Raw genomic sequence first — 9,983 nt, 5'->3', positions numbered from 1 at the left:
ATGGATATATGGATTAGGGAACAGCATATGATGGCAAATTTGTTGTATTTGCTCTGATGTAAAAAGAAAACAAATTATTTTCTAAAATCAAAGTAATTCAAAATTCTTGGTATCATGCAGCCATGCCACTTGCAAAGTGAGCATTTCCCTGCCTCTCAAAGCTTGCTGTATCCTTGATCTGCTGTCTTCCTGCTCTTAATTGATTGCAACTCTATGTGTCTGATCAGGGCTAAAAGTTGTTCTCGATACAGATATCGTACAACATATACTGTGCACGCTTGTGTGTATAGATATGTTTATACTGTATGCATGTACATATGTATGCATATTTGTGTGCTGGCCCCAAAATCACTCATGTTATAAAGCATCAGCCTTGAAGGCACATTCATCAAAATATTATGTAGATCTTTCATTTTTGCCAGTTCCCTCAAAATGAGAGACATTTTATGCAGTCTTATGTTGGCAAATAGCCAAAAATTCTAATTTTTACTATCACTCTGATTTTATTATCACTCACTTTTGGTGTGTGTATAAACACATATGTGTATGTATATACATATTTGTGTATTTATACGCACAAGTATGCTTTTGTTGTACAGGTAATAAAGATGGGGGAAGGTTTTTGTGTTTTCTTAATAGGTGAAGAAATCTTGAAGACCAGAAATTGCAACTTACTGAATTTTAAATTTAAAAAAAAAAAAAAAAAAAATTGTCCGGCTGTGGAAGATGGATCCTCATTTTTGCAGCCACTTTGAATCACAAGTTCATCTTTAAATGCACTGGGGTTTTTTTGTTGGTTTTTTTTTTTTTTTTTTTTTGGTTTTTTTTCTTTTTTTTTTGAAGAGCTAACTAACCCTGGCTGTCTCCAGTCTGACAGTATTCAAATGGACTTGCTTCCTCCATTAGTTGTAAGATGTTTAAAAGCACATCCTATGTTTGAATTGTGGATGAGAGGTTCCCTTGGCAATGTGAGGAGGAAAATTCTTTCTACCCCTTTATTATTAATTCACGGATTCAGTGTTGGTTCGGCCTACAGGAGAAGTTAACTGGAAGTCTTTGAAGATTGATATCTTTGCTGAAGTTGTCCAGGTATGTGAACTGGAAGATCCATGGTGATTGGAAAATAACGTTTAATATGCCAGTTGTGTTTTATAGAAGTTATTAGTACCCACAGTTAATCACTGACTGATAACTCAAATGTATGACCAATTTTTAAAGAACTGACTCTTACTGGCCTTACAGCCACATGCAGTAGTTTTTTCTGTGCTCCAAGGCCATTTAAGTGTTACTAAAGACACAGAAGAGAATGCTTGCTGACAAAACCCGTGCAGTTTTACAGAAGTTTGTCTTAGTGTTGGGATAGTATTTGTGACCAGCTGATTTCAAGATACTGCCCCCATCAAGAGTCTAATTTGATTAACTGAAAGAGACTTTAAAAATGCTTGTTAGTTAAGTATTTTTCACTTACTGATACCTTTTTTTTAGGGTTACTTTTAAAAAGAAGATTTCACTGATCAAGCCAGTGGAAGACTTTCAGTCCAAGAAAGAGTGAAGCCAGCTCTTGCCAAGAGTGGAGAAAGTCCCTGTTGAGCAAACCCTTAGTACCAAGCTTATTCTAAGAATTCGTCCATTATGTCTAACCAAGGAGATGACTGCTACTTCTATTTCTATTCCACATGTAACAAGGTATGTTTGGGTTTCTTTTGCCTTTTTTTTTTTTTTTCTTTTTAGTTTTTAAGAGAGGAGGGGGAAGAGTGGGAGGAGACGTACAGATTTCTGGTAACTTAATAAGCAGTTAGATTCTGCTTCTGGTTCTAATAGTGTGGGCTGTATTTTAGGCTGTACTATTTTATTTTCCTTTTCGTTGGTTTCCTTTTCGTTACAGGGAGACAGCTGTTCCTTCCGCCACTGTGAAGCTGCTCTGGGAAATGAAACAGTCTGCACGCTCTGGCAGGAGGGTCGCTGTTTCAGGAATATCTGCAGATTCAGACACATGGAAATTGATGTGAGTGTTTGCCCAAAGATGTGTTCTCAAACTAAATCACTGAAAGCATTTCTCATTGCTGTAGGTGGACTGAATGTGCTTTTACATGATAGATTTGCTTGCTTTAAAATGATACTGGTTTCTATTACTAGGAAGGGGGATGGGAGGAAGTTGGGGGAAGAAAAATCAATTTCTTAGGTATATCTCAGTAAGAAATGTTTGTATTGGGTGCTGACATGAGTCTCTTAACGGAGGCAAGAGCAACCACGTTGATCAGACTGCTTAAATATGGTGGAGCAGGGTGGTTAGTAAACAGCCTGTGCTAGCCTCCTGAGGGCTTGGCTTGATAGTGGCCTATTGGATCTCTTCTGTCCTGGATTTCTTCAGATAATGTTGTTCTAACCTCTTGGGGTAGTACAGGGTGGGGAGAGAAAAGATGGGAAGGAACTAAGGCTCTGAAAGATAAATTCAGATAGACTTAACCTAGGCAATTTAAGACATTTTCTCTCTGAATAATCCCAGTATTTTGCACGTTGCGTAGTTTAACCCACCCTGAATTAATTTGTGAGAGTGCCTGTCTTCCAGAATGAAAGACAGGAAAGCTAGATAACAGCCTATGCAAACTTTGTGTATATATGCCCTGAAATACTTTGAGTGATAAATAGACCTTTCGGATGATGTTTCAGCACTGCACTGCAACAGTCCTACCTCTGACATGATGTGAAACTGTCTCTCTGCAAATCTAAGGTAAGTGTTACCACAAGCTTTTATTTCTTTCTGTCTTCAGAAAAAACGCAGTGAGATTCCTTGCTACTGGGAGAATCAGCCAGTAGGCTGTCAAAAATCCAACTGTGCTTTTCATCACACAAAAGGACGTTATGTTGATGGACTCTTCTTACCGCCAAGCAAAAGTGAGTTTCTTAGGTCCTTTTTCTTTAAGGATTAAATAATTAATTTTGAGTATTACTCATGAGTGGGTACAATACTGTAGAAGACGTCAAGTAACTGTTCATTTATGAGTGCAGGGAGAAGTCTGCAGTCATAGGTTCTCAGCTAAACGGAATTAAATTCTGGTATTTAATTTTTTCTTTCATGCTTAGCTTCTCTGGGCTTTGTGTGATCTTTGCCTTTCAGATTGCTTTCCCCTCATTTAATCCTTTGAGTGGTAGGGCGGTGAGATTTGTTCATAGTCTAACCGGGGGGTGAATTGGAAACTCTAAATTCGGTAGCCAGGTAGGATATCTACATGTCGTGGTTTAGCCCCAGCCAGCAACCAAGCACCACGCAGCCGCTCGCTCACTCCCCCACGGTGGGACGGGGGAGAGAATAGGAAGAGTAAAAGTGAGAAAACTCATGGTTTGAGATAAAGATAGTTTAACAGGTAAAGCAAGAGCCACGCACACAAGCAGAACAAAACAAGGAATCCATTCCCCACTCCCCATGGGCAGGCAGGGGTTCAGCCATCTCCAGGGAAGCAGGGCTCCGTCACGTGTAATGGTTTCTTGGGAAGACAGACGCCATAACTCCGAACGTCCCTCCACCCCTTCCTTCTTCTTCGTCCCAGCTTTATATACTGAGCATGACGTTATATGGTATGGAATATCTCTTTGGCCAGCCTGGGTCAGCTGTCCCGGCTGTGTCCCCTCCCAGCTCCCCGTGCACCCCCAGCCTGCTCGCTGCAGGCCAGCACGAGAAGCTGGACTGTCCTTGACTACTCAGCAACAACTCAAAACATCAGCACCTTATCAACATTTTCTCATCCCAAATCCAAAACATAGCCTCACGCTAGCTTCTGTGAAGAAAATTAACTCTACCCTGGCTGAAACCAGGACACTACAATATCTACACAGTGAGGGCAACATTGGGGTCAACGTTTTAAATGGCCAAATTACAGATGATCCTCCTCTTCCTCTAGCTACACTTCCAAGTCCACCTGAGTCTGCAGAAGATGATGTGAAAATGGCTCAGATGTCACTGCAGCAAAACAAACTTTCTGTTCAGTCAAATCCCTCTCCACAGCTGAGGGGAGTGATGAAAGTGGAAAACTCTGAAAATGTCCCGAGTCCTACACATCCTCCAGTTGTAATCAATGCTGCAGATGATGATGAAGATGATGATGGTGAGCATTTTTTTTAGTTAATTGAAGGCATTTCTACTGTAAGTGAATATGTAAATCACAGAATACCTGAATTGTGTAGTAGTTAAAGCTACAAATGCCAGTCTGGAGACCTAAATATTTTTTCCCAGTATAGCTGTTGTACTTACATGAGTTTGTCAAGTCAATATAGCTGTTTAAATGCTTCTATAAACAATTGTTTGTGTTTGTAGTTAAGAATACGAACACAGTATGAACCATGAACTGAAACGTCATTGTATGAGCTACATAAACATCAAAACTCTTGTCTAATCCCTACTGCATTACTGAGTAGGTTTATTTTTGCCTTTCAGACCAGCTTTCTGAAGAAGGAGATGAAACTAAAACACCTGTCCAGCAACCAGCTACAGAAGCCCATAATGGATTGAGAATAATTTCCACTAGGAAATCCAATGCTAATACAAAGCAAGGTATTCTAACAGCTGTAGTAGGATGGATTGGAAGGAGAATTTGACAATTAACTCAAAAGCAGTATGTTCAAAACACATGATAGAACATAGGGTAGCTGGATAGAGTCGGTTATTTCCATGAGCTTATTCCTGTCTAATAATGTCATATGTCCCTTGGGTCAGACAGGTAAGCTCCTCCTTGTTTACTTCTGTAGAATAAAACAGAGCCATGTAGTGGACTTTAAATGTCTGCAAATGTGTTCTTTCAACCATGGTGGAAAGCCATGTCTAGTGATAGAGGAATCTAATATCACATAGATGGATTAAAATGCTTAAAACTATAGGTTTTACCCTGAAGCGTGGGAGGAGGGGTGAAGGAAGGTCCCAGTTGCTTACCAAAATACCATCTGTTCTGTGGCTTTTTTCACTTGTGGGGAGTAATGACACAGTCTTATCCAAAATACTTTGGAAAGGCTCTGAGCTGTAAGAAGCTTGAGAATCTGTGCTCTTCAACATGTGCCTTTAAGCCTTAGTTTCATTAACCGTTCTGTGTTTTCAGATGACAATTTGAATTTCGGAATAAAAACACTTGAAGAAATCAAACTGAAAAAACTAAAGGAAAAAACAAAAAAACAAGGTGGTGAGTTAATATCCCCTACTTATCCTTCTGCCTTTTGTTCACCTTCATCTTTTTTTTTATTTTATTTTATTTTATCCTTCTGATATTATCTGGATAGTTGGCTGTGCATTGGTGAATACAATTATTTGCAAAAGAAAGGAAATTTTTTTTTTTTTTTTTTGCATATTGGGTTCAGGCTGGGAGGTGATTGCAGCTGAGAGCTGCTTAAGGGACAGACTTCCATGATTAGCTGGGGCCCTTGAGCTACTTTGGCATGCAACCTGTTTGCTTAAACTCAAACAGCTGGTATTCTAGGTTGGAATTCCAAGGGCAAATCAGAGAGAAACTGCTCATCTCTATTATTTGCATGCACTGGTCATTTTATGTTTGACAGTAATGAATACTAATGTTTTTGGTCTTTGATAGTTCTTCTGTTTTGTTGGGTTGTTGTTTGTTTTTTTTTTTTCCTAAACATCCTTATGTTTTGTTTGCTCTGATCAGAAGGTCCTTCAGGAGTTTCTGTTCATCCGCTCCAATCTCGGACTATTCCTGTGCCAGAAAAGGAAAATGTGCGGACAGTAGTGAGAACTGTGACTCTGTCTACAAAGCAAGGTAATAGTGACTACTGTTGTTTGCATTTCCTGGCTCCTAAACAGAAAGGTTAAGTAATAATTAAGATAATTCAGACATGCTTGTCTGCTGGTGCTGCTTTTTCTAATTAAAATCATGCTTTTATGCAGAAAGTCCTGGTTGTATTGGAAAGATAGGGCATTTTTAGGTGCTTAGTTTGTTGTATTGCAATAAAAGATGAAGAAGTGTTTTTTATCGCCCTGACATTAAGCCATAGCTAATCATATATTAGCACCATCCTACAGGCTCTCAAATTGTGCTTAATTTGGCTTTCACGTTCCTGGAGTTGAGTGAGATTTGTGAATGAGTTAACATGTTGACAGCATGTTAAGTGCATGGGTTAAGTGCAGTAGCAGCAGAGAGAGAGGCTAATGTCAAAACAAGTGTTGGTATGCAAATAAGGAGATAACTGAAAAGCGGGAGTAATGACAGGGAAGACCTATAGAAGCTGGTATTATACAAGTAGCCAACTTTTGAAGCATTAAAGAGGCTGACAGTGGCAGTTGTGAACAGTAGTGTGATGTGAGTCTGTGTATAAATGGTGGTGGTTAGATCTGCACAGATTCCTTTTAAAGGCAAAAAACATGTAGAACTACTTGTTGTTCATTTGTGTGGTTTGGCTACCAAAAGAGTGTCGTCTTTTGGGACATGGACTAGAAGGATAATGCTTTTACTGGCTACTGGTTTCCATGCACTAAAGAGATTATTCTTTGTTTTTAGGGGAGGAGCCTGTGATTCGACTGAATCTTGCTGAGAGACTGGGTAAACGGAAAACCTCCATAGGTAAGAGCTTGTTGTTAGCTGTTGTTTGGGTGCCCTCATCTAAACGTGACTATATTTAAGGGTATTTTTGCTGTATGCGGGAGGAAAATACATTTTGTCAGAGATCTGTGTTGACTGCAGAAATGGCAAATTTTCTTAGTAACTGAAAGGCAAATACAAGAAAATATACCTGGAAAAATTGAAGTTTGTGGCTGACTGTTCAAAAATCCTCCTCCAGGGAAATGTTCTTAAAAGTAGTTCTTGTTTTCTCTCTTTCTGAAGCTGGTAAAAGTGTCCTTCCACTAAAGCGCAACCTTGCTGAAAGGCTGGGGAAGAAGATAGAGATTCTAGAGAACGCCGACAAAGCACCAAAGAGAGGTACAGCTGCTAAACAGACATCTGAATTTGATGCACAGATTTTTCCATTTAGTTTTTCTGTTTGTCCTTTCTTCTAATGATTGTTTTTGTGTGTTGGTTGATGGCTCAAGGTGACTTTGAACCTCAGTGAAATCATCTCCTGTCTCATTTTGAAATGTGAACACAATATTGAGATTTATGCCATCTCCCTAACTTTTTTTGTTCTGTCTTGTAGTTCAAGTCCCCAAGTCTCTGAAGGAGAGGCTAGGATTGCCCTCTGAACAGACCAGTACAGAGACAGGTAATAAGTGGATATTAAATATGCCTTCCCCTTTTTTCTTTCTGTGAACTTGCATACGTCTCTCAAAGTTAATTTAAAAAAACTTCCTGATTCTTCTTGCTTGAGTTCTGACAGAGGCCATCAGGACAGCTTCAGCAGTCTGGCTCTGGGCAGGGGCGGTGGGTGGGGGGTGTGTGTGTTTTCCACTTGTGCCTCACCAAGGTTTCACGCCCCTGCTGTGAACAGTCAGAAGCTGCAGTATGCTCACACACACGTAGAATAGAACTGCTGCCAGGAGCAGGAGTTTGAGATGCTAGGGGAGAGAGACAGTCTGAGAAAGTAACAACATAAAATAGACTAATCATTTTTGCGTAGCAACTCTCTCTGATAGCACTGGTCTTCAAAATACAAGTGGCTTAAAGGAGGGGGAGAATATTATGCAGAATGATATTATCCTAAGATGCATTCTTGGGAACGCTCAAACCTAGTTTTCCGTAGTACTGTGAAAATTTTAGAGATTTTAAATATTGTTGGACTGTCTTTAAATGTTGGTGCTTCTCTTTTTTGATTATGACAGAGAAGGCTGCTAAGCCAACAGGAGAGATCCATGTCAAAACACTGGAGGAAATTCGTCTTGAGAGAGCTAATCAGAGACGAGGAGAACCTCAAGCTAAACCCCAAGCTGAAGGACATTGTAACACAGAAGATCCCAGCTCGGGGACAAGACCTTCCCCTGCAGTTCGCATCAAAACTTTCTCAGGAGCCCTGGCTGAAAAAAAACATAAGCGATTGGAAGAAGAGAAGCAAAAAGCAGAAGAGTTTCCTACAAAGACAAAAGCTGAGAGTGAGCCCAAGAAGCAGAGCATACTTGCTCCATCTGTGCTGGGCAAAGTGCAGCTGGAAGAGCCAGCAGGTAAATCCAAGCCAGCAGGAGAGGTGCGTATTAAAACCTTGGAAGAAATCAAGCAGGAGAAAGCTCTGCGGATGCAGCAGAGTGGAGAAAATGCGCCAGCTCCACCAGCACAACCTGAACCTGCCCCAACAGGGAGGAGATTGTTGCGGATCACAAAGCTAATAGGTAATAAGATGATTTGGTATCTGCCCTGGTGAAGTGCTTCCGCTATCAAGCAAATTCAGTTTGCATAGGCTTTGCTTTTTCCTTCTATGTATACTAGAGGATAAAAGAGTTTAAGGCTACAAAGTCAGAAGGCAAGAAAGTGCCAGAATATTCAACCATATTATTTTCCATTAATTACATGATAGCTTTCTGTATTTCCCACTGGAAAATTTATTCATTGAGGAGCTTTGTAGTCTAATTTCTCTCTTCTGCTTTTTCTGCCATCTGTGTGTGGTATGGGATCTCCCCTGTGCTGGATCCAAGTTCCTCTTTGGCTTATGTGTTGTTTAACATAATTATTGACATATATGTGTTTGTGAACCATGTATCAACTACTTAACGTGAGGGGCAGTTTTTGTCAAAAATGACAGAGCATTAAAGATCTCATCGTTAAGATTATATAAGCCCTGTAAAAAGAGAAGGTGAGAGCTCGAATGCTGCATGAATTGCTTACTGTAGCCTTTCCCTCTGTCCTATTATTAGACATGAGGAAATAAACACATCAAGGAAACAGAGGTAACCAGATTTCTTTATTTCTGCTGTTGACTTTTTTTTTTCCCCTGCTTGTTTTAAAGCACCTGGAAGAGAAGAGAAGAAGGTAGTGGAACTGAGCAAGACTTCTCCCAAAGCTGTTTCTGCACCTGCAGAGGTGAGTCCTTTGTGAAGATGTACAACTTCTGATAAATTTTGTCGTGTTTTGTTTGTAACTTGCTGCATGCTCCCAGTTTGAATGTGTTTCTACCTTTCCTCACTTGGTAAGCAGTGCAGTGAGGTCTAAGTCCTGTCACTTCCAATAGCATTTCCAGACAACATTGTAATCCTCAAGCTTTGAATTAATCTGATTATACCTGACAATGAAGAAGAAACCTTATTAGCACCAGATAAAATCTGTGAGGTTAATGTGGAGGGAAAGTTTTTGTTCTCAGTGACTTTATCTGTCAGACTTGGAGGATATCTTCAAATCCTGAAGTAAGTATTTTTATAGAAAAGGCTGGAGCTTTGTATTAGAGGAAATCAGTCTGTCAGTGAATACTGTATTGGGGAGCTTGTATGACTTTCTGTTGCTTAAAAAGAATGTAATAGATTACAGCTAGAGCCTTCTGCTCTATTAAAGAAACTTGCTGTGTTGGGAATTGCAGGCTTTTCAAACAGTATTTCTACAGCAAAGCATGAATGTCATTACAGACAACATTTTATGGAAAAAATGTCAGATCTGGTATTAACATGCTCTGTTCCACACAGAGACATTTTGGAGAGATTGCCACTCAAATTTTCATAATGAAATCTCTATAGATTTTTGTCCTATTAGTCCTCTCTGTGTTTCTTTCTAGCCCTCTGATCAAAGTGCAACTAATTCTAAAGTTCAAGTGAAGAGCCTTGAAGAGATAATGAGGGAGAAGCGGCAACTGAAACAGCGCCAAGAAGAGAAGCTTCAGAAAGAAGCAGCTGCTGTGCCATCTCGTGCTGAAAAAGCAATCAAGGATAAAACTCCGGCATCGGGGAGTCCTGAATCCACCTTGGTTTCAGGGTCAGCTTATCAAATTGCGAAGAGGACATTGGCGAAATCTCCAGAAGATGGGGTTGAAAGCCCAGGAAAGGATGCTGCTGTATCACCAGGGAAACAGGCAGCTCAACTTCTGGAACGGAAAGCTAAAAGTAAGTGTTGACTGCATGTTGAAGAGTTACTTTA

The 9,983-nt window shown here is 40.0% G+C and overlaps 1 protein-coding gene across 1 annotated transcript; it reads left to right on the top strand.

The window, feature by feature from the left end:
* Positions 1-650: 650 nt before the first annotated feature.
* LOC104625731 (zinc finger CCCH domain-containing protein 11A-like) lies at positions 651-9,949 on the top strand (the record flags this gene model as incomplete). The annotated part of the gene is made up of 14 exons (XM_010293435.1): positions 651-1,089; positions 1,486-1,686; positions 1,886-2,005; positions 2,772-2,895; positions 3,900-4,103; positions 4,433-4,549; positions 5,088-5,165; positions 5,649-5,759; positions 6,498-6,560; positions 6,822-6,917; positions 7,132-7,197; positions 7,754-8,254; positions 8,869-8,942; positions 9,625-9,949. Coding segments are annotated over exons 2-14 (1,933 nt in total), but the record flags the coding sequence as incomplete, so codon positions are not given.
* Between the last annotated feature and the right edge of the window lie 34 nt (positions 9,950-9,983).

Source organism: Phaethon lepturus, unplaced genomic scaffold (assembly GCF_000687285.1).
Source record: "Phaethon lepturus isolate BGI_N335 unplaced genomic scaffold, ASM68728v1 scaffold9058, whole genome shotgun sequence".
NCBI classification, from domain to species: Eukaryota; Metazoa; Chordata; class Aves; order Phaethontiformes; family Phaethontidae; genus Phaethon; species Phaethon lepturus.
This window is presented reverse-complemented; position numbering and strand designations above follow the sequence as displayed.